The sequence below is a fragment of the Plecotus auritus genome (assembly GCF_963455305.1).
Source record: "Plecotus auritus genome assembly, chromosome: 8".
NCBI classification, from domain to species: Eukaryota; Metazoa; Chordata; class Mammalia; order Chiroptera; family Vespertilionidae; genus Plecotus; species Plecotus auritus.
The window spans coordinates 2,431,466-2,456,063 of record NC_137782.1 but is presented as its reverse complement, the minus strand read 5'-3'; the positions used below and the strand labels follow the sequence as shown (position 1 = coordinate 2,456,063).

Genomic DNA, 24,598 nt, shown 5'->3' with positions numbered 1-24,598 from the left:
CCTTTGTTCCCACATCCCAGTTGCCGGTGCAAAGTTCAACCGTTTGCTTAGTTCAAGACGTGGCCACCTGACTTTTGTCTCGCATGTAAGTGTGGCAATGCCGCGCACTGCTGCCTTCTCAGAGTAGCGTGAACTTGAGAACTTCTAAATTTAAAGTGGGATTGCATCACCTGGCACTCTTCTTATCAAAATGGCCATGCTTGCAGGAGGCAACTGTGACTTCCAGCGAGTTCCTCTCTGCAAGTTTAGCCTTCGAGCTAGTAACAACCCCACCTCTCTAATTCTCTTTTAAGGATTAGAAGCCGTGCTTTAAAAAAAAAAAATCTATCCAATGTAGGAGTCTTATTTTAAATGCTTGAAAGCAAGACTGAAAGGAAGAGAAAGTGGTGACGCGGACGGTGATTAACAACGCGGCCTTTAGGAAAGGTCAGATGGCTTCGCGTCTAGAAAGCACGCAGCTGTAAATGTCAAAGGCTCCCTCCTTAACCGGAAGCCACGACAGTGCAAGTCCTGTGTAAGGCTGTCTGTGGCAGTCAACAGTAGGCCATAGGCTGTGGGAATAGATCGTCATGACAACGGGGGGAGGAGAAGATGGCCCTCGGGTGTTTCAAATGCATGAACTCAAGAAGAAAATAATGGTTGGAATAAGGAAATTGTTTATTAGCAAAATGCAGGATCTATTAGCAAACACATTTGCAGATAATTCTCACTCAGAATGCTCCTGGATAATTATGGCCAATAAATTGTGCTGATCGCTCAGGGTCCCGTCGCATTGATTTGTCACCACAGCCCCATGAGGGTACACAGTTTCACCTTTTGATCCAGGTGGAAGGCTTAGTGAGTGTAGACCCTGCAGTGCTTACCACTCAATTAATCATAATAATGCCCAGCATTGCCAAAACCAGTTTGGCTCAGTGGATAGAGCATCAGCCTGCGGACTGAAAGGTCCCAGGTTCGATTCCGGTCAAGGGCATGTAACTTGGTTGCGGGCACATCCCCAGTGGGAGGTGTGCAGGAGGCAGCTGGTCGATGTTTCTCTCTCATCGATGTTTCTGACTATCTATCACTCTTCCTTCCTCTCTGTAAAAAATCAATAAAATATATTTAAAAAAATAAAAAATAAAAAAATAATGCCCAGCATTGTTATTAAGTGCCTCCTGAGCTTTCTGGGTGTGGGCACTAGGCTAACGTTTGCATACGACTATCTCATTTAAACCTCACAGCAGCAACCTGGTGTGTTCGATACAAATCAAGGACTCCGAGTTGGTGAGTTTCAGGAGCTCGCCCAAGATCACACACCAGGATGACAGGGCCATCCCGCACCACCGTGGGAGCACCAGCCACCCTCCTATGCGGTTTCCGATGACTTTCTTGGCGGGCTCACACCCAGGTGTGCCTCGCTCTGAGACCCCTCCTCTTCACGACTGTGCTCTGCCTTGGTCTGGAAGTTCTACTAATTCAAGGACCCTCCTTACGGCCGCCCGAATCAGCACTCCCATGGTCCCCCCAGCACAGAGGCAATGGGTTATGAGACGCTAGGATAGAGATTTTAGGAGGTGGTAGGTTTGGGTGTGGTTTTGTGGGGGGGGGGGGTTTTCAAAGCGTTTGTGTAATCAAGATGAGCATCTACTCAGTCTGGGCTCCTGCGGAGCATTAAATTACTTTTCTAATTAAGTAAGTGGAAAAGCAAGTGAATCTGGTCTAAGAAAAAAAAAAAAAAACTATTTGTCACCTGAAAAGAGATTAAAAGCTGGGGGTGGCGGGGCTAATACATTGGGATAATCCGCTGCCCATGGCAAGTTTCCCCGGCGGAGCCAGGCCGAGCTAACAGGGACGCAAGACGGGAACTGAAGTAGAGACCTTCCTTCTCGCCAACTGTAAATGTCCTCCCGCTCTTTCATCTTCCAGGAAAAGTCCCTGGCTCCTAAAACGCTTTCACAAGTTCCTCACTCTGAGCGATAACAGTGTCCTTGTACATGTACTCCTGTGAGGAAACACGGGATGCTGAGTCTCTGTGCTGAAAATTTGCTCCTACTAAAAAGAATAAAAATAACCCTAACCGGTTTGGCTCAGTGGATAGAGCGTCGGCCTGCGGACTGAAGGGTCCCGGGTTCGATTCTGGTCAAGGACATGTACCTTGGTTGCGGGCACATCCCCGGTAGGGGGTGTGCAGGAGGCAGCTGATCGATGTTTCTAACTCTCTATCCCTCTCCCTTCCTCTCTGTAAAAAAGTCAATAAAATATATTTTTTAAAATAAATAAATAAATAAATAAAAAGAAAAAGAATAAAAATAGTTAAGGAACCAGCGGGCAAGTGGCTCTCCCCACCCACCTAAGACGCATCCCCATCAGGCCGGCGAAATCTGTTCCCAAGTGATTGCTGGTCAGCCCGTGTCCCGCTTTCTCCCTCCTCGGAGTTTTCCTAATTACATTCCTCCCACGTGGTAGCATCTGTACCGGAAGGTGAGTAACTGGGTTAAATGAGCAAAACAGCACCAGCACTGGGGGTTTTCCCAGCGCAGAGCAGCAAACCTCAGGGGCTGAGTGGGACCAGCGACCTGAGCACAGTGAGTGGAGACCCTTCAGCATAGTTCGTGCAAATACCTCCTCCGTGTCACAAGTCTTTTTTTTTTACAATCTTATATTAAAGTTCTGATCAAAATGGGCCAAAGAGCCGATACGTGATCACGTTTGAATAACATCCTAAAATGCAGCACTTTATTTATCACTCTTTTACCCGTGTCATTCTTCCATCTCACGATAGCAGAATGAATGAACACTCCAGGGGAAATCTGCAGCTCTCAGAACCGAGTGGAAGAGGCACTCGAGTCGTCCTCATTTTGAATAAAAGTTGTTGACATTTTAAAAATTGTGTTTTGAGAAGTAGTGACCGAGGGACTGGAAATATTTTTACCGTGTGTACCTGTCATTACTTAGGTTAAGATAATTTGGGGATAATGGTGCTAAAATGACTATTTCCTTTGTATTTACAAATCAAAACACGTTTTTGCCGGGGTTCCTTTCCCAGCATTACAAAGGGTTCAGCATTCCGGAGAAAGGGGCTGTGCACAGATGGTTAAAGAGTCCGGAGATGAAAGATAATTTTGAAAGGCATTGGGGGTCAGAGGCTCTTCAGCTAAAGGGAGCTAAAGACTCCTACCTTGACCAACGACCCCCCCCCCCCCCCGTGCTTTTATTCTAACACAATTTGTCCTTAAGGCAAGGTGGAGATATACACTTCAAAGGGTAGGGTATCAAAGGATGTTGTCAGTTTGGGGAATAGCCTACAGCTGTCCAGGTGTTTGGCCAACAGGAGGCAAGAAAATGCCCTGAGCTGTCTGGCAGCAAACTAGTATCCTATTCAGGTTTGGGGGAAGTGCCGTTTAGCCGTTTCCAACAGGTAAATTACATATGTGGCTCACCCTTGTTGAGCCCCCCAAGCTTCACCAACCTTTTGGTGAAACTCTTGTAATTATTACATGCTGGAATTGGTTCTCGGCACTTTTTATTTAAAATCTCATCAGCCTGAATTTTACTATTTCCAGCATATTTCTAAAAGCCCAAAAAGAAAAAAATAACACAAGTGGTGGTTATCAATACTAGGGCCATGGTATAGGACCCAGGCTACATATACGGCTCAGACCTCCTGGGGAGGTCCCCAACTTCCCTGATGCTGCGTATAGACTGCGTGTGTCTGATTTTGCTGAGGAAATGCTACTTGGTCCTCATCGGGATCTCAGGGGTGAGAGAACGTGCGCTAGACAGTTTCCCTACCTCTCACTACAGAAAGTGACCAACCCCTCTCTTGTCATATGCATAAATTACAACATTTTTATACTAGAGGCCCGATGCACGAAATCCGTGCAAGGGGCTCGGCCCTCACAGCTACAGCGGCTTGCCTTGGCCCTCGCAGGCCCGGCTTCATCCGGAAGGACATCTGGAAGGTCGTTCGGCTGTTCGGTCTAATGAGCATATTACGCTTTTATTATTATAGATAAACTTTGTTTTGTAAAGTAGCAGTTAACAGAGAACAAAGTTCTGCGAAGGGAAAGATATATGAACAAGTAGTGAAAACTCAGAGGATGGGTCCCAGGAAAAGCTACGTGGTCTTTATTATCCTTAATGTGGAAAAAGTTATTATCCCCAGAAATATTGCATTACGTTCTGTGGGCGATCATCAAACAAGGGTGGAATAAACAAGAGGATGCGTGTTGCCTCACTGGTCGGTGCCTTGCTCAAACTGTATTGAAAGGGAATATTTCCATCATACCATTACTGGATAATCCAATTAGGCCAATGTTCTGTGGGTGTAAAAACAATGTAATTTACTATGTTGAATGATTAGCCAATCAGATGTCTCTCATTTTCTAAGGCAATGGATTGACTTAAAATGTGACCATAAACAAAATAGATTTTATTAGGCATAATCGACTTTGTAAACAAATGAAATTAATTCTCTGCCTGACCTACAGCTTTGAAAATGAAAGACCAAAATTGAACACATGCTTCCCATTTTGGTTCTGTTGCTAAGATGACACTTAATATAAAAGTTACAATTTAACTTCCCCTCAAGTATTCCATTCCTGAGACTAAATGACTCTTAAAAATATGTTCGTCAACAGATGGGAGCCACTTATGGCCTCATCAACTCCAAAGCAAGTGAAATGATCTCGGCAAAACGGAAAGATTACAAGAGAGCCTCGTCTGGTTGTTTCGGAGATGATGAACGGGCTGCGCCCCGGTTCACTGGTGCCACGAATACGGACAGATCAGCGCCCTCCTTCATCCGCGAGAAATACCAGAGAGAGGAACGCCAGTGCTGTGCGTGTTTGATCCATCAATAAGCCATCTCCACACATGCCCTGTGTTCAGAGTGTGCTAAGTGGGAGGGAGGGTGTGGAAGGAAAAGCCAGCCCAGAGCCTGTTCTGGGGGGGTTCTGTCCTGAAAGAGGAGGCTCGCGTACCCTAAACGGTGCAGACTCACAGGACGTGTGTAGTAGCTACACAGTTTGGAGAAGTCCACGGTCAATGAAGAGTGGCCGGCCCCGGAAGGGTCACAGAGGACTGCAGACACCGGTTACACGGATTTCATTCTGCGAGACATAGAATGTGCTGGCACCGAAAATCTGGAGTTGAGCAATGCCCTGAGGAAAGTCAGCATGGACTTTTCTTAAAGCCATGCCCTGTACGTCCCTTTTCGTACTATTTCCGCAGGTACCAGCCGCCCATCTTTCCGTAGGCTGCTCCGACTCCTCCTTTGACTCTGGCCAGCCCCCAGTCCACTCTCTGCTGGGCCATCCAGGGGAGCGTTACAAAACGCCAATCACCACAGGTTGCCCCCTGTGGAAAACCTCCAGCGGCTGACCTTGTGTCTCCGATAAAACCCAAAGTCCCTCCCAGGATCCCCACGATCTGGTGTTCCTACGAGATACGGTCCTTCGCTTCTCTCTGAATTCCTCTTGTATCGCTGGGCCCTTCTCACTCACGCAGCAGTCACACTGGCCTTCCCTCTGTCCCTCCCTCGGACCCGGCTTGTCGATGGCACTCACTGCCCTGCCTGAAATGCTTGGCTTCCTTCTTGTCATTCAAATCCCAGCTCCAGCACCTCCTCTCAGATGGGCCTTCTCTGGACGCCTCTTTAAGGCGGTCTTTCCCACTCTCCCTGCCACTCCCGCTCTATCACATCCCTCTGCGCTAGTGTTTGCGTCATACTTTTCACCATCAAAATCTTTCTTGTTCATTCATTTGTTCATTATCTCCCTTCGTCCACAAGAAAGTAAGGACCATGAGAACAGGACTCTTACTAGAGTGGTGTGGCCCTCTCGCCCCAGCGCCGTTCAACAGTGCACTATGAGATGCTCAATAATGACTTCTCAAAGGGATGCATTACTTCATTAATGCTGCTGGCAGGCTGTGACAATAAGATGGGCATGAAGAAGGAGTGTCCAGTGATTGTTTGTTTGTGGGAGGAATGAACAGTTTGTGTGCATAGACGAAAGGTGGAAGAGTCTGGTGTCTGTATATGGAAAATGAATTCACAATCCAAGACAAGGATTAACGCAAGATGTCCGGGCTGACTACAGAAATGTGATACCCTTGGCAGGAATATGGAAGTTGTGATTAAAAGCCTCATATTGTGAGGATACGCTACATGTTGGGCCTTATGTATTTATTGCAGGGGTGGGCAAACTTTTTGACTCGAGGGCCACCATGGGTTCTTAAACTGGACCGGAGGGCCGGAACAAAAGCATGGATGGAGTGTTTGTGTGAACTAATATAAATTCAAAGTAAAGGAGCGGAGGGGAGAGCAAGAGAACCAGATAGAACAGCCGGATCCGGCCCACGGGCCGTAGTTTGCCCACGGCTGATTTATTGCATCTATTTTTCACGACTCCATTAGGTAGGCGTCATTATCTCTGTGTTACAGATGGGACGTTGAGTCAACTCTCTCCAAGTGGTTTGGGGAGGTATTCTATTCCAGGGAGCGATGTTGATTACGTAGGAAAACACTGATGTAAGGTCACCTGGCAGCTCAGCTGGATGGTGCTAAAAATCTACCAAGTCTGGTCTTTAGAGTCACCTCCCTCCCATTTCACAAGTTGTTGGGCTGAATGTGGAATAATGTGTGTCTCACAAGCCTCCCTTGGCACACAAGGGTTTTTTTTGCAAGTTGGTCTGAGCCCCTGTGGTCTGCCAGTGTTGTCCTTCTCATTCAGAAACCATGCAGGTCTGGCCATAGGCTGGAAATGCCTTGAAGAAGACAGTGAACAGAAGAGTGATTGGTGAAGGGAGGAGATGAGGTTAGGGGGGCAGAATGATACCAGTTTCCTTGAGATGACCACCTGAATGGTAAGAGAGCCCCTAGAAACTAACCAAAATGCAGTACACGAAATTGTTTTTGCTTCCGTCTTTCTGGCCACCCGTCTGGTAAGTCGCTACCTGGAACGTGGAAAGCAGACTTTGCTAAGATTGAGCTCTGTACTAGGTCCCAGAAGGAAGGCCACCCTGCTGATGCGTCTTGGAAGTTAGAAGATGCTGTGGCGACTCAGCACCCAGGTGTCCTTTTCCTCGTGACAGGAAATAGAAGTTTTTCCTCCATGTATGAATCCCCATGACGATGGCAACTAGAGTCTCGGGGGTGGAAAGCCATGGGGCCCGGTTTTCCAGCCACCGGGGGTTTATTAAGGTTGAAAGATACCTTCACTTTCCTCCATTCATCCCAGGCACACAACTCACAAGTGCCCACATATTATTATGTTTTTCCAGATGAAATTGTATGAAATGCCAACATACAAAATACGTTTTCTTGAAAAGGCCAACGTGGATGAAGTCAAGACATCACCACTCCACGGCCACCACGGCCGTCTACCTGTGTTTCTGAGGGGAGTGCAGAGGCAGAGGAGAAATAAGGATGCCATGGCGATCAGGAGCTGGTTCCTAGGCTGGCATAGAAGCGGAGCAGATGACCACCATCTCCGTGGGGTTTATGCACATAGCGAGAGACCCAGAGCCCGGGTGGTGTTCGCTCCCATGGTTTTCTTTTTTCTTTTCTTTTTTTTTTTAAATATATTTTATTGATATTTTACAGAGAGGAAGGGAGAGGGATAGAGAGTTAGAAACATCGATGAGAGAGAAACATCGATCAGCTGCCTCCTGCACACCTCCCACTAGGGATGTGCCCGCAACCAAGGTCCATGCCCTTGACCAGAATCGAACCCGGGACCCTTCCGTCCGCAGGCCGACGCTCTATCCACTGAGCCAAACCGGTTTCGGCAACATCGTGGTTTTCTGAGAGCAACAGCCCAGCACCTCCTTGGCCGGGCTGAAGTGCTGGCGTTGTTCAGTAGAGTGCCAGTTCTTGGTACCCAACATACAAAACTCAAACTGGGGAAGAGAAGCAACCGAAGGCTGGGTGTGCCCACTGCCCCCACTACCTAGCGCTGACTCGGGCACAGTCGGGCCCCTGAAGGTGGCTCAGTAGTCACGTGGAGCCGATCGATCAAAAGGGAACACTTCTAATTACAGGTGTGATAGCACTGAGATCCCTGAGAGGGAGACAGGCGTTGCAGGAGACACAGGTTTCGGAGCCAGAAGAGCCTGGGTTGTAATCCCAGCTGTAGCCGTTGCCAGTGGTAAGACACACCGCAAGTTTCACGGGAACACGATCATCACCACCTGACACAGCTGGGGTGCGGATTAACTTGTTTGCGCAGCACCATCGATATTCATCCAAAACCCCCCGCTCCCCGCTCATCCTCTGCCTGTGGCCTGAGTCCAGGAGCTGTCCTTTAAACAGAGCTGGAGCCCAGCGGGGGTCAAGACAGGCCAACTCACCTTCCTTGCCAACGGGTAGAAATGCATCCCGCCTGGCTCCGGGAGCATGCCCTGGGCCTGGGAGTCTCAACAGGTGGGTCGTGAGTCACCGGGGAGGCAAGAGGGTTGTCCTGTTGTTCTGAGACCGGGTCTAGAAGTGCAGGTATTTTCTTTGGTTGTCACCGGGGAGTGGTGTTCAGATCCATTCAGTTCCATCTTGTTGCAGTGTTGGCTAGAGGCTAATTGCTGGGGGCCCCAGCTCAGGGAGTCCCTGGGAAAATCCCCGGATGGAACCTGGGCTTCCTTTCTCTGCTGTGGACAGCCTCCCTTGTGTGGGGAGTAGATGGAATTACTGGAATTATATGTGATAGTATTTCTGAGCAAGGCACACGGAGATGTGTTCGCTTCCTCCAAGGAGCAGACAACTGCATTGTGGGAAGGGAGGCGGGTGGTTACGCCCTCTCTGAAGATTGCGCTTGCCTGCTTGATGGTATCTGGCCCTACGAATAGATTAGGCAGAATCCTGTCCATAAGTGTCTTGCTATGAGAAAGTCAGGCATAGGTAGATGTCAACCCAGCCCGGCCGGTGTCACTGCCACTCTCCCAGTTGGCATTGCCGTTGCCAGGCCTGAGTAGCCTTGGACTACGGGTGGGGAAGAAGCAGTTCCCCAGGCAGCGGCTGCTTCCTGGGACTTGGGCTCTAGAAAGGAAGGAACAGGCAGGGTGGCACCACCTCAGCTCCCCCTCCCTTCCACCAGTTGCTCAGTTGCACTTACCAGGGCTGGGCTGCAGGTGGCAGGCAGCCTCTGTGGTCCTCCAGGTCCTGCAGGAGCTCATTCTGTATCAGCGCTGGGGAGTGAGGTCCCAGAGACACCATCAGGCTAAAGGGTCAAGACCAGCACCGCTCAGACCTGGCCTTGCAAAGAAAGGGGACCAGCAGGGGAGACCGTGGTCATGGCCGTAGATGCTTCTTAGTAGCCATTTCAGTGGCATCTTAGGAGCCTGCAAATGTCAGTGACATCTTGAGTCAAGTGTAATCGTCATCAGGAGAAACAGCCCACGGTGGAAACCCCAAAAGGCTTCATAATTTAGATTGATAAAATGGCATTCTTTAAAAAAAAAAAAAATAGACAGATTTTATCATAATGCGTGAAGAGATGAGACCTGAGACCGTGCAAATAGCCATCCATTTGATCATCAATCTGTTCGCTCTGGCCCCTCAGAGAGTAACCCACGCTACTCCCCGCCGGCTGATCCGGCCTGTGCTTTGCTGCAAGTTCCTGTCTCGCATTCTCCCTTTGCATTCTCCCTCAGACTGAAATCCCCAAAGGAAACTCCCCACTGCGTGGCCTCGGGATCCCCCTTTCCTAGCGCAGCACCTAGGTAATTCGGGGCGGCACCAGGGGGAGGCACCTGCCCTAGACTGAGCGGGCTGGGCCAGGCAGCCTGGGAAAGCTGAGCTGTCAGATATGCCGGCGACGAACGCCAGCGTGTGTGTCACTCGAAGGCGCTGACACAGGCAAATCCGATCTGGGGCTGGCAGATGCTTAACCGCATACGACCAATGGAATGTGTCCCCACCAGTGTCACTGCTGCTCTCACAGTTGGCATTGCGGAGTCCAGGGCTCGAGCCGCTCAGGACCAGGAGGCGGTGGGTGGGGAAGGACCAGGCCTGCAGGTGTGCGCTGCTGCCTGGCGCCGGGCTCTCCCGGGGCTCACCCCCTCAGCCCCACCACTGTCTCGACTCAGCCAAGCTCTGGGTTCTGCTTCTCATCATGGCTGCTCTTATGTTTCCCCTCTTTACCCATAACTGGCCAAACCTCGCCACATTTTCCAGTCTAGAGCCCGGAGGGGGTGGACTAATGGAGTTAGCTAGTCATCGTCCACACACCTGGGTGAGGCCAGTCCTCAATCAGGTTCCCCCTGCCCTTGGATGAGCTGCTCCAGGGCAGGGTACCCACTCCTAAATGAATGTGTGACCACCCTTCCCTGCTCACAGGAGCAGGGCCTGTTGCCACATCCCCTTCCTGGCAAAATCTAGTCTCTTCATATGGACACAAGGCCTCACAGAGTGACTCCCGACCTCACCTGTGTCTCCCTCTCATCCTTCTCTCAATGGCAGCATGCACGGTCCTCTCACCCCTGACTGGGCCACCTGTCCACTCCCAGCCATCCTCCCAGATCCACCTCCAGCATCGCTTCTTCTGTGAAACTTCCCCACAAAAAGATCTCTTCAGAAAAGTTAGATCTTTTCTCTGTTCCCCAAATGCCCTATGCATCCTGTCCTATGAAAACTAATAACCGTGTTTTTCATGAGCTGCTTATTTTTATCAACCCAATGAAATGTGGCTTCCTCCTGGGGCCATCCATTTGATCTACTTCACTTGTATGCACAACGCAAAAAAAAAAGTATATCGCCGTGGCTCAACACATGTGGATGGACTGAACGAATGATCGAGGTCCTTGGATCACAGAGTTCCCATCAGCCCCAAAATAGCAGATAAAGTCTTACAGAAACATCCCCCTTGTCAACAGCATAAAGTCAAGAGGAGTAGTTGCCTGAATGAGGGACAGCACAGGGATGATATTGCTCTTCAGTTAATTTCAAAGCATATATTTACGTAAGATAACGGTTCTAGATGCTGGCGGAGATTACATAGATTTGTGAGACTGCACACTGACCTTTACTACACTTCAAATAAATTCGAGAGACAGCGTCCCCTAGACCACTGACTATAACAACTAACTAGAGTGAAACAAAAAGTGCTAAACAGAAGACCCACCTCTCAGACTGGCTCAGACTTGCCTTTATACCCTGCATTCCATCTCTGCCCTCCCAGCCTTCCCCCACGCTGCTAGCGCCTTTGCCACTAGGCTAATCCTATATAATAAAAAGCTAATATGCAAATCAACCAAACCATGGAATGACCGGTCACTATGATGCACACTGACCACGGGGGCAGACGCTCAATGCAGGAGCTGCCCCCTGGTGGTCAGGGCGGTCCCACAGGGGGAGCGCTGCTCAGCCAGAAGCAGCAGCGGTGGAAGCCTCTCCCTCCTCCACGATAGCACTAAGGATGTTTGACTGACAGCTTCCCTCAGAGAGCGGGCCTAAGCCTTCAGTCGGACATCCCCTGAGGGCTGCCGGACTATGAGAGGGCACAGGCCGGGCTGAGGGACCCCCGTCCCCTGAGTGCACAAATTTCATGCACCAGGCCTCTAGTACATTATATAATGCGTGGTTATTTGCTGAATATACTTTCGCTCCAGGAATATCAGCTCCATGGGGGCAAATCCCACATCTGCCTCATCCACCACGCCTCCCTGGGCATCTAGCACAGCGCCTGCTTGTCACAGGTGCTCCGTGGCTTTGAGAGCAAGAGAGGAGAGCAATCAAGTTCACTGTTGAAGATCAGGGGAGGTTTCACAGGGGAGCTACCCTGATACAGGGGCACTGAAAACTAAAAATAACAAGGCTCTCAGATTTATTGCCAAGTTAATGAATACGCCACAATTTTTTCATTAGATTTCTTTGACTATGGATTTTGTTTTTTATCTGCAGTTACAGATCTCTCAACTAACGTTGCCACATACCTACTCCTTAAAGGTATTTCTGGGAAGCAGTCGCTCCTGCCATAGTGTCCAGTTTTGCTGTGGCTAAAAGGGTGTCTCCAGTGAGAAAATCAAAGAGCAAAGTGAGCTGGGAAGCAGTCACTTTCCTTGCCGTGGTGCAGAGTCAGTGCTACAGTCGTTTCAAAGCCAGCGGACTCCTCGCTGGAGATATGGGTGGTTTTCACGAGGAAGTGGGCTTTTGGATCAGCCTGGGAGCCTTGGGGCATCCCAAGACAGGAGGAAAACATGGGCGGGGGTGCGGAGAGCCGGATGGAAGCAAATAGAGGACATGTTGGGACAGGAGCAGAACACCCACGGGAACAGGCTGCAGGTGCCAGCAATGGAATCAGGACTTGAGTTTCTACATTGTCGAGCCAGTTCCAAATTCTAAGGGATGAGAAATAAAATGTTTTAGGAAGACTAATTTGGTGTTCATTTGCAGGGAGGCTAATTAGAGGATACTAAAGAACATCCAATTAAGAAATAAATAAAAACGGGTTTTCTAAAAAAGCATGATGAGATGCAAATGAACCAATTTACTTTCTTATTGTTAAAGCATCTCGCAGATTTCGTGAGGGGGTGACTGGAATGTAACAAACAGAACCTTTTCAGAAATAGAACAGAACACAGAGGGAGCCCCTTTGGGGAGAAACAGGGTAAGTTTGCTTTATATATAGACTAGAGGCCCGTTGCAAGAAGATTCCTGCAATAGGGCTTCCTGTGGCGGTCTGCTTCCCTCCCTTCTCCCCCTCCCCGCCTGCTTCCCTCCCTTCTCCCCCTCCCCGCCTGCTTCCCTCCCTTCTCCGCAGCCCCACTTGCTTGCTTCTCCACAGCTTTGCTCCCTTCTGCAACGCTTGGCTTCCTTCTACGCTATCTTCAGTCTTGGCTCTACTCCTGGACATGCAAATCAACCACCATCTTGGTTGGGTTAATTTGCATACTTGCTCCTGATTGGCTGGTGGGCGTGGCTTGTGGTGTAGCGGAGGTACAGTCGATTTGCATATTACTCTTTTATTAGATAGGTTAAGCTTTAGGGACGATCAGGATGAAGTGCCCTGGAGAAAAATGGAGATGTAAGAGTTTAGTCTTTTTATGATTGCTGTTCTTACTGATATTTCTATGAGGTGATGATGGAAACTCATTGGTATAAGCCTCAAGTGTATTTATTTTCATTTTTTAATTTATCTTTATTGTGGAAAGTATTACAGATGTCCCCTTTTCTCCATCCCATTGACTTCCTCCACCCCACACCGGCCCCCGCCCCAGGCCTTTACCACACTATTGTCTGTGTCCATGGCTTATGCATATATGCATACAAGTTCTTTGTTAATCTTTCCTGACCCCCTCCCCCGCCTTCCTTCTGAGATGAGTCAGTCTGTTCCATGCTTCCCTATCTCTGGATCCACCCTGTTCATCCGTTTACTTTGTTCATTAGATTCCACATATGAGTGAGATCATGTGATACTTGTCTTTCTCTGACTGGCTTATTTCACTTAGCATAATACTCTGCAGGTCCCTCCATGATGTCTCAAAGGATAAGAGATCCTTCTTTTTTACTGCTGCATAGTATTCCGTGGTGTAATATACCACCACTTTTTTATGCACTCATCTGCTGAGGGCCACTTAGGCTGTTTCCAAGTCTTAGCTATTGTAAATTGCACTGCTATGAACATAGGGGTGCATATATCCTTTCTGATTAGTATTTGGGGTTTCTTAGGATCTATTCCTAGAAGTGGGATCAGTGGGCCAAATGGAAGTCTCATTTTCGATTTTTTGAGGAAAAAATATTTATGATTACTGTGCTTACTGATATTACTCTGATGGTGAGGGTAGAAACTCAGTGGTATAAGCCTCAAATTTAAAATCCCATTAACCTTGATTCTATCCTTCCAGACGCCTCAATCACGGAAAGCCTCTGCTGATTGGAAGGCAGGTGGGGTGGGGAGAAGCGTCCCCACGTCCTAACAATGGTTGTTACTCGGGGAGCGCTAATGAGATAAGCGGTTGCTATGAGAGGGTCTAATGGGCATCCAATAAGAAGCCTCATGGGTGTTGTTACTTTGCCCACAACTTAGTTTGCTCCGAGCTGAGGAAACTGACTCCTACTAACTAAGCCAGCGGGAGAATGAAGTCTGATTTAGGAGCAATGAACCTTTCCTCCTGCAGTTCTCTCTCTAGCCCAAGCAGGCGTTAGAGTGGCCTGCGGGACAGGGCGAAGGGAATGGATAGATGGGAAGGGTATTTACTGATGGGAAACCCCTGCCCAGGCCAGTGGTCGGCAAACTCATTCGTCAACAGAGCCAAATATCAACAGTACAACGATTGAAATTTCTTTTGAGAGCCAAATTTTTTAAACTTAAACTTCTTCTAACGCCACTTCTTCAAAATAGACTCGCCCAGTCCGTGGTGTTTTGTGGAAGAGCCACACTCAAGGGGCCAAAGAGCCGCCTGTGGCTCGCGAGCCGCGGTTTGCCGACCACGGTCCTAGGCTAACAGAGCTTGAGTCTGCTTACTGAACAGTCACGCCCACCATCCCTGAAGCCTTTCTCACCTCGATGTCACGAGATGAACTTTAGTTTGGTTTTTCTTTGCCTTTGCTATACTCTAGCTCAATGGTCCCCAAGTACCGGTACTGCCTGGGGAGCAACTGGGGAGCTTGTCTAAACTAGAGTCTAGAGTCGGGTGCCCTGACCCCGAGATCCTGTTCGGGGTGCCCACAGTGAGGCCTGGGAGCCTGGACTGAGAGCGAGCCTCCGGGGGTTCCGAGGCAGCACTGAGTGACTTTGAACCAATCTGGTTTGGCCGCAGGTGAGGTTCCAGGCCACCACGCCCACTTTTCCACCTCTCCCCGTGCCTGTTTATCTGCTCTCCCTTCTGCCAAAGACTTGTTTGCATATAGATTTTCGGCACCTTAACAAGAATTGGTAAATTATTTCTCTGAGTTAATCTTGACCTTTTGATTAACACTGTTGGTCTTTGACAAGGTCATAAAACCATTGTGTGGAAGCCCATCATTACATTACAATCGCATTCGCTCCTTCGCCAGTTGTTTGTTGATCATCTGCTATGTGCCAGGCACTGTGCTAGGGACCGGAGAGCCAAGAGAGAGCAAGAACGATAAGACCTCTGTGGTGGTATTCCAGTGCCAGAGAGGTGGGAGGGAGCGGGGAAAGGCAGCCTGGAAGGAAATGAAATGATTTCACATTTCGTAAGTGCTGTGAGGGCAGAAGCAGAGCTCTGTGGGAGCAAATCTCAGCGGGGACATGCTGTAGGCAGCTGAGCTGGAAACACCTCCTTGTACAGGTGACTTGCTGAGAGCCAAAGGGAAAAGAGCCAGCCTTATGGGCGGCTGAGAGCTTGCATTCCATTATGAAACGTGGGCATGGAACTGCAGAACGGGAGTAACAATGAGCGGACGGGGTGGTCCGGAGATCAAGGGGGGGGTGCAGGCTCTGGCCATGGCACGGTCCCTGTGAAGTAGAGAGCACTGCTGTGAAAGGTGAGGTGGTCAAGGCACCGAGAGTTTATTGGGGCTCAGAGTCACTGCACACACTGATGAAAGTGGGGTGAAGGCGCAACATCTGAGCGAGGAGCCAAAGTCTTCAGAGCATGAGGTGGAACCGTCAAGGACAAAGGCAGATGCCAGTGTAAGGAGGGTCAAAGAAAGAGCCTCCTGTCTTCTGGCCTGAGGAACAAGGGGTTCAAGGAAGCGAGGTTCCGTCCACTGAGAAAGTACAAGGGCAGCAGAGTTCTGGGGGCCAGCCAGCTAGAGAACACCTCGTGGGAAGCAGACAGGCCAGAGGTCCTGCGGATTGGAGGGGAGTGTGATGACCGCAAGCAGAAGGCCCAGAGCGCACAGTGGAAGGTTGATTTTTTGTGTCTTTGTCAGAGCCATTAGGGGCACATAAATTACGGTGGATAATTGCAATTACTATTAAAACAACAATAATAGCAGTTATTCTTTATAGTTACAGCAGTTGGAGCAATGTAGTGGCATTTTCATTGCGGGCCTGGGCTGAGCACTGCCAAGCCATCTACCAATAACCCCCTGATCGTTCAAACCTCAGGTCACCGTTTCTATTCTCTGTGAACACATTACGGGCCACGAGTCATTGGTCAGAGTAAAGAGGGATTCGGAGTCTTGACGTCATCCCAGCAGTCTCTGGGCAAACAGCAAACGAATGGCTTTCATTGAACATTCTGGCAGCTGTTTTATGGGGTTACCCAGGCTGGTGTGTGGGGATCAGGGGTTCCTCACATGAAGCTCAGGCTAGCGGTAGGACCATGGTGCCTAGAGGTGGCTCCCACCCCCCGTCATTCATTCCTCAGCTCTTTGGCTCAATATGCTAGAAAAAGCCTAACCATCTTTGAACACCTAAGTCCATTCATTCTTCCATTTGTTCATTAAACAGATACTCTAGAGCAGTTGCTATAGGTTATAGACCGTTCTGGACACTTGGGGATACAATGGGAAATATTATATCTCTATCTCCCTATGTATACACATCTCCCCTGGGAAATTTTCCTCTACACTCCCCCCACCGTTAAGCTGGTGAGCCCATGCATTATTGCCACAGCACAATGTTAACTCATTAATTTTTTCCCAATAACATGCTGACAGCCCCATGTGTCTATCTCCCCTCCAGTCTTCTCGTCTTCTCCTCAAGCATTCTTTTCAAATCTCAGTGAGATCAAATCTCTGCTCTCCAAACGCGACCTAGTCTACCAGAGTAGAAGCCAAAGTCCTTATCGTTTCAGTCCCTATTGGAGGATACCGCCTTGTAAATCCCTCCTCCCATGTCTGTCTTTACCCAGTCACTGTGAAAGCTGTAGGATGCAGTCAGATGAAGAGTAGATGGCAGATGGGCTGACTCATCCTACCGATGAGAGAACTAATTTCTAATCCTATTTTTGATACAATTTTACATAGGAGGACATCAAGGAGCCTTTTCTGGATTCCCTAGTCATTCTTCACTTGGGGAAGAGAGAAGGTCTCATGCATGAGTGAAATTGTATTCTAGTATGACTATAGTTCTTAAATTATTGTGATACATGAATTTATAAAAATAAAGCCTTTTCCGAGGGGGGTGGAAATACTCTGTGTAAGTACCTGGAAAACTAAAGTGGTTATCAGAACTTTATAATTAGTCTTGCTACAATTTTAAGTTTTACTTTATGACTTTAAACTATTATTACAAATGCCCCAAAACAGCAACAGTTTTCAACCAAATACAACTACATTTGGTATCGACATTCAGGGGGACTAACTAAATCAATACTGGAAAATAACGCATTCCACACTATCTCAGGAACCATTGACCTACAGAATGATTGAACTACATTGTATTGTGTTACAGGCAAAGCCAAGATAAATAGGGCCCTTTTATGTCCATCTTGTGGATACCTTTTTGGGGGCATTTTGTAAGGTTATATAATTAATAGCCAGAGATGCAAAGACAGTACCAAAACAATAATGAACTTACTATGAACATAGATTCGAGTCAATAACTGTGTTTTTATCCCAATAATTTGCAGATAATTGAGCATGAGAAACTCTATTAGTGTAAGTGCTAAATGAATAATAACGTATAAGTAGCCTACATGATAATACAAAGTTTTGATTCCAAATGAAGCATGGGTACCATGTGTTATTTGTTATGTGTTCTGTGAAGAAGCTTACTACAATATGTACGTTTAGCATGCTTTGCTAAATTGTTCTTCTAGCGTATATGAGGTTCTCTCCCTGAAAGCATTTTAAAATAAATACGTTAACTTTCTTATCACTATACCCACATTTGTGAATGTGCTTTCAATGTTTCTTCTCTATTTTAACAGAACCCCAAGTTCCACATGCCTGAGGGTTCCAAGGAAAAAAAGGAAAATCCTCTACTTAGCCCTGAGAGGTTTAGTAGGGTCTTAGGGGAGACAAGTCCCTCACAAAGAGAAGATCAACCTTTGGACAAGACCACAGAGTCACCAACCGTTAAGTTGATTGAAAACCATCAAGGAACTAAGACCCTTTCCCAGAAGTTCAGAGGAATGAGGTGGCCACCGGACACTCGCCCTCTGAACAAAAGCTTAGTCAAGGACAAGCAATGGAGAAGGACGGATGCAACCCAAGAGAAACGCAGGTCTTTCCTGCAGGAGTTTTGCAAGAAACATGGTGGGGCGAGTCACCCGCAAGCACATCTCTTTCACACGGTGTCCAGGATCTATGTCGAAGATAAACACAAAGTCTTATACTGCGAAGTACCGAAGGCTGGCTGCTCCAACTGGAAAAGAATTCTGATGGTACTCAATGGATTGGCTCCCTCGGCCTACAACATCTCCCATGATGCCGTTCACTACGGGAAGCATTTGAAAAAGCTGGACAGCTTTGACCTAAAAGGGATATACACTCGTTTGAATACCTACACCAAAGCGGTGTTTGTTCGTGACCCCATGGAAAGATTAGTGTCAGCCTTTCGGGACAAATTTGAACACCCCAATAGTTACTACCATCCAGTATTTGGGAAAGCAATTATAAAGAAATATCGGCCAAATGCCTGTGAAAAAGCCTTAAATAATGGATCTGGAGTCAAATTCAAGGAGTTCGTTCACTATTTGCTGGATTCTCACCGCCCGGTAGGGATGGACATTCACTGGGAGAAGGTGAGCAAGCTCTGCTACCCGTGTCTGATCAAGTACGATTTTGTGGGGAAATTTGAAACTTTGGAAGAAGACGCCAATTACTTTCTACAACTGATCGGTGCCCCCAAAGAGCTGAAATTCCCCAACTTCAAGGATAGGCACTCTTCCGATGAAAGAACCAGCGCTCAGGTCGTGAAACAGTACTTAAAGGATCTGACCAGAACCGAGAGACAACTAATCTATGACTTCTATCACTTGGACTACTTGATGTTTAATTATACTACTCCGTTTTTGTAGTGTGCATTCATGTTCTAAAACACTGTACTTACTTCATGGTGACGGCCTTGAATCAGCTAACTGTAACTTTCCTATAATTCTCTGTAGGGGAGAGATTTAACTAAATGCAGTTGCCTTGATTTAATGAAGACTTTTACCAAATAGTATGACACCAACTGGCACAAAGTTACAGGAAAATTACCTAACAGAGACATGTAAACAACTTCAGTTACTCTAAAATGTTCGGGAAAGAGCTGCTTTTGCATTATGGGTCATATTATAGAGGCAGTAACCCAGCCAGCTGCTCCGTCCGCTGCAGCAGCCCCCACCACCACAGGAAGAGGGATCTAAAACAGCGAGCGGATGTCTCCACCTGGATTGGTTGCATGGATGGATTTCTAGCCGTCTGTGGCATATGCATCAAGCCGTGGCTAGTTCTCTTATACCCCGGAAATCTTTCTATCCACTGCAATGACGAATTGATTTTGAAATGGCATTTGGGGCCTGGGCGTTTCACTTCAGATTGGGGGGCATTGTGTGATTTACAAAGTGAGAGAACACAGCAGACACACCAGATGAGGCTCTGGCTGTCTATATGCAACGGCCAATAAAAAATGCACAACATGCTCAGATCAAAGCAACAACAACCAAAAAACCCTTCCTCTTCCAGGGAAACACGAGGGAATGAATTCCGTTTCCTCTGGAGTCTCTACGCAGAGACGCAATGAGCACAACCATGGCAGGCCTTTGCTCTGAAGCAGGCGGTTGAGTTTAAGCCCCGGCGGATAGAAATGTGCTCCTAATTCCGGTTTAATTGGGGGAACGGGGGTAGCTTCAGGATGGAAGAATCGTCAAAAAACAAAAGCTGCCACTCCGACTGCAGACGTCAAGCAATGAGGAAGTCTTATAAGAACAGGACTGGAAGCGAGGCATCGCGTGCGGAGCTTTCTATGTGGAATGAACTCTGTGAATAGCTTTTGTTTTCGGTCTAATTTTTCAGCTTGGGAACGGCTTCCCAAAAACGAATGCACCGCTTCAAAGATGGGTTATGTTCTAGAGAATCCACATAGCAGGCGCCCCTAGGAACATTGTAATAGGCTTTTGCATAAACAAATGAAGGTGTTTTTTGTTTTCTTTTTAAGTTTAAATATTCTGTACTAACGAAGTCAAATACTATTGCATTCACATATTAAATCAGAGTCTTGGGAAAAATAAGACCACGTGTCACCCCCTGTGAGCAGTCGTAATGCATTTTAGACATTTTTTCCCAAGAGACCCTGAAGTGGAAGACACATTGGAGTGGGAGATCCATGTTCATTGGTCAGCTGTTACCCTGAGTTAAACAAACCACATGTCATTCAGATCTCGTTTCAATCATGTTGCTTTCCCCATACCATCATTTTTGTCCGTAAATACTCAGAAATGTCTTTCCAACAAAAGCAAGTAGTGATATTTAATATCATAGACCGAGACCCTTACAATCGGCCCTGTTCTGTTTGGGTTCTCCGTGTCGAGGCCGAGCGCTCATGAACTGCTTCGTTCTCTGCACACAGCTCGCCTCTGTGTCTCCCATCGAGGCGGTGGCAGCGGCGGGCCATCATCGGCGTTAACCTTCCACGCCAACCTGTCACCCCCTTTCCGCTCCATCGACTCGTGCCCCCAGCCCACTCCTAAGCTGCGCTCTCTCTTTAAGGGGCCCTACTCCAGAGTCATCTCATTTGTATCGTTTAAGTTTCGCTGTGCCACGCGGAGGGGACTCAGTTTTGAGACCTTACACTCCCTGAGCTCTCCGATCAACGGAAAAAGGCAAAATGACGCTCCCCCGCTGGGACGTGCATCCGCTTCTTCTCTTACCAGTGGGTGCAGGCGTTCCTTCCCTGCCTTTCCTTTCGCCTCATTCGTTTGTCCATTTCTTCTGTCCCTCTTCGTATGACTAGGAGATCTCTGTTGTCGTTGGACTATGACTTGGGTCTTAGACGCAGGAGGAAAGAAACGGTGTCTTTCATTCATTCTGCACCATTTCTAGCAAAGCGCTGCATGGACAGTCACGGATACCTGTCTGCTGGCCTGGTGCGAGGTCCCCCTACAGCTTCTCTGGGTGGGTGAGGTGTGCATCTCTGCCCTGGGACCTCAGACCCCTGGAGGACCAGTGGGTCTAGCAGCCGTGGGCAAACTACGGCCCACGGGCCGGATCTGGCTGTTCTATCCGGTTCTCTTGCTCTCCCCTCCGCTCCTTTACTTTGAATTTATATTAGTTCACACAAACACTCCATCCATGCTTTTGTTCCGGCCCTCCGGTCCAGTTTAAGAACCCATTGTGGCCCTCGAGTCAAAAAGTTTGCCCACCCCTAGTCTAAGGAGAAGGCCCTGGGCAGCGAAGAGGGCCCTGGGTGTCGGCCGCAGCGTCCGCTGGGGCTTTGCCCAGCGCTGGGGCACAAGCTCGGCCTCGGAGGCCCGCCAAGCACAGGAACTGGGGCTGAAATGGTGTGGGGAGCCATGGGGACCGCTGGGCGCTGCCCAAGCCTTCTGAAGGCCTTCACGATGGAAGGGGGAGTGGAAACTTTCCCCTTTGAAACACAAAAGACTAAGGGCCATGTTGTGCCAAAGGCAATTCTGGCAGCTCGGCTTCACAGTGGACAAGGCGAAGGCCAATAAAAAACAAAAGCCATTTTTCAAGTTGACGTGAGATGATGGAAAAGTGGAGAAGATTGCCTATTTGGGTAATTGGTTTGAAAGCAAGTGCCCCAAGAAATACTTTGCAGTTTGGTTTCAGGGGTAAGAATGTGCATTTCCTTGGACGTGGGGGGGGGGGGGGGGGGGGGAGGGGGGCGGTCTGTTCTTGCCAGCCTGTGAGGTGAGGGCCTGCCATTGCCAGCACTGCCGTCCCTGAGGCACACACAGCCACCCCTGGGGCACACACAGCCCTTTCCTGGCCGGGGGAGCAGGCCCACGCGGCCCCCAGTTCCAGCCACAGAGCAGTGCCCCGGCTCCCAGGATGGCCGGGAAGAGGAACCCTCCATCATCTCACTCTCTCACTGTTTCTCCTCTTTTTCCCTTTCAAGTGTTTAATTGGGGGAAACACACAACATAAAATGTACCGCTAAGGGCTCGCTGTGCATTCTCACTGCTGTGCGGCCACCCGCCTCCAGGCCTCTTTTCAATCTGCAAAACCGAAACTTCGTCCCCAGTCCGTAGGGACCCCATCCCCTCCCCAGCCCCGGGAACCAGCACCCTGCTTTCCCTCTCCCTGAGTCTGACTCCCCGGGTGCCTCCTGTGAGCAGGATCAGGAGGATCACGTGGTGCTTGTTCTTTGGAGACTTAGCACAGCGTCCTCCGGGCTCACCCATGCTGGAAGGGCATCAGAATCCCCTTCCTCTCCAGGGCCGAGGAACGTTCACTGTACGTCTGCTTCGGTCCACGCTCCGCACTTTGAAAATGAGCACCCCACAGCATCATTGTGCCCCCAGCTCCTTCTTGCCTGGCGTCAGGGCCCTCAATAATATGACCCTGACCCAGTATCACCAAATACAGCATCCAGCTCCTTATGATGCAGCCAAATTGAACTCCTGCATTCTTTGAAAACATTCTTGCTTTTCCCCCTGTTTTGTTCCTATTATTTGTACTGCCCGGGTGTCTAATTCTCCTCTCTCTTAATTACCTCATCACGTGCCTCCTCCAACATAACACACTCCACCTACCCCATGCTGCTTCCCTCCATCCCCTCCCTCCCCACCCCTGCCATGACCCTCCCTCTCTCGGCCCCCTTCACCCACTCTGCCTGGGGAACCCCTTCTAGTCTCCTTGCTCTAGCTACACCCATGGGCTGGTGGTTCCCCGATCTCTTTCTCCAGCCCACACAAGGTTGTGGACTTGGCCTCAGATCTTCCATGTCCCGTTGCACCGCTGCCCCCCACCCCCCCGCCCCCACCCCACCCGTGTCGCATTAGCACTCTCAACTCAACGTGACTAACGTTGAACTCCTCACCTAACCCCAAACCTGCCTCCTCTTTGTCTGATGGCATCACCGTCATCTCTGTCCCCCACGTAGGGAACCAAGAAGTCAGCCAGGCTTCTCCTGCGCCGACCCCCAGGGCCAGCGGAAAGCCTAGCTTCACCGCCTACATTTTCCTCAAGCTCCTCCTCCCACCCGCTCTGCTGCTCCCCTAGCTCAATCCCTCACCCTCCCTGCCCTGAAACACTGCAACAGTGTCTAAGGGTTCTCCCACGCTTGCTCCCTCAACGCCCTTCTCCACACCTGGCCTTTCTCTGCCTAAAGCTCTAGTGACTCCCACCATCCCGGTCTGTTTCAAACACACACGCAGTGTCCTCCGCGATCCCAGTCCCTCTCCAATCACGTTTCCTGCCCATCCCTGCCGCCCTGCTCACTCTAGAACGACCTGGAATGGTCAGGGTTCCCTGACATCGTGCAGTTTCCTGCCTCCTGCTGCTGGCGCACCCACCTAACCCCCATCTGTGTCCCCGACGTCTCCTAATCCCTAAACTCACTCAGTGAGGCCTTCCTGGCGTTGGTGTGGCTCGGATGGGACGCCCCGCTGGGAACACCACGTGTTCCTGAGAAGCAGTATATACTATGGTGGTTAAGAGCTTGGTGCTTGTAAGAACTGGGTTTGAATTCCATATGTTCAACTTTTACTTCACTTCTCTGAGTACTGGTTTTCCCATCTCAAAAATTAGGATAGCAATACCTACCTTGTACGTTTATTGGGAGGAACAAATGGGAAAATGTTTGTAAAGTGGTTAATACGTGCTTAATAAATTATAACTATCGTTATGATGTATATTTCTACCTTTACATTTATACGTTCTAATGATTTGTGTATGTGTTTGGCTCGTCCAGAAGACTGAATTCCTTGTCTTACTCATCTCTGTAGCCCTAGAGAAGGCACTGGTTAAATGTCTGTGGAAGAAATAAACCCACACACCTACCCCAATGCTCATGTAGCACTGTGGCCTTCCCCGAAGACACATGCCCACGTGTATTATGTATGATAACAACACGAAACTGTGTCTTAGCTTTTCTGTTAGATTCTAAGTTACCTGAGGGTAGAAACAATAAATGTACATCTAATTGAATTTCAGACTTTCAAGTATTGATCTTTTTAATAAGCTAATGGTTTAAAATAGTGGGCTTCTTACCCACAACATAGAAAAAATAACAAAAACCCATTTTCTCATTGACCTTCAACCTCTTTCTTCCCGTTAACTATGCACCCTGACCAGGCTAAGCTTTTTTTCTTTTTTTAATCCTTTCCCAAGGATATGATTTTATTTATTTTAGAGAAAGCGGAAGGGAAAGAGGGAAGAGAGAGAGATAAACATTGATTGGTTGCCTCCCACATACACCCCAACTGGGGATCAAACCTGCAACCTAGGTATGTGCCCTGACCAGGGATCGAACCCACAACCATTTTGGCATGTGAGATGATGCTCCAACCAGCTGAGCCACCGGGCCAGGGCCAGGATGAGCTCTTATGTCCTCAAGTAAGCTGCACTTTTTCCTGCCTTGGAGCCTTTCTCTGGGCCAATCTAACGCCTCGTCAGTCTTCAGAAAACCCTTTCCCGACCCAGACCAGGTTCAGTCATTCTCCAAAGCTATATGTTTACCCTGGAAAGTAAGAATGTCAGTCAGCAAACTTATGTTAAGCAACAGTGACGAACTAAACATCACCTCAATGAACGCTCTATATCAAGGTCAAGACCCTGAATGAAAGGGAGAGGGACACTGAGGTCTGGATGGGGGTCCTT

General features: G+C 48.7%; 1 protein-coding gene across 2 annotated transcripts in view; it reads left to right on the top strand.

Annotated features, from left to right (window-relative positions):
• The window catches only part of CHST9 (carbohydrate sulfotransferase 9), a 167,795-nt gene extending 148,867 nt beyond the window's left edge, over positions 1–18,928 (top strand). The window contains exons 1-2 of one of the 2 annotated variants that reach the window (XM_080682958.1): positions 8,380–8,407; positions 17,761–18,928. In XM_080682958.1, coding sequence (XP_080539084.1) covers positions 8,381–8,407; positions 17,761–18,852 — 1,119 coding nt within the window. In that variant the 5' untranslated portion in view covers position 8,380 and the 3' untranslated portion in view covers positions 18,853–18,928. Of the gene's footprint in view, positions 1–8,379; positions 8,408–17,760 lie in introns of those variants that run through there. The other variant, XM_080682957.1, reaches the window with a different exon arrangement.
• The last annotated feature ends 5,670 nt before the right edge of the window (positions 18,929–24,598 follow it).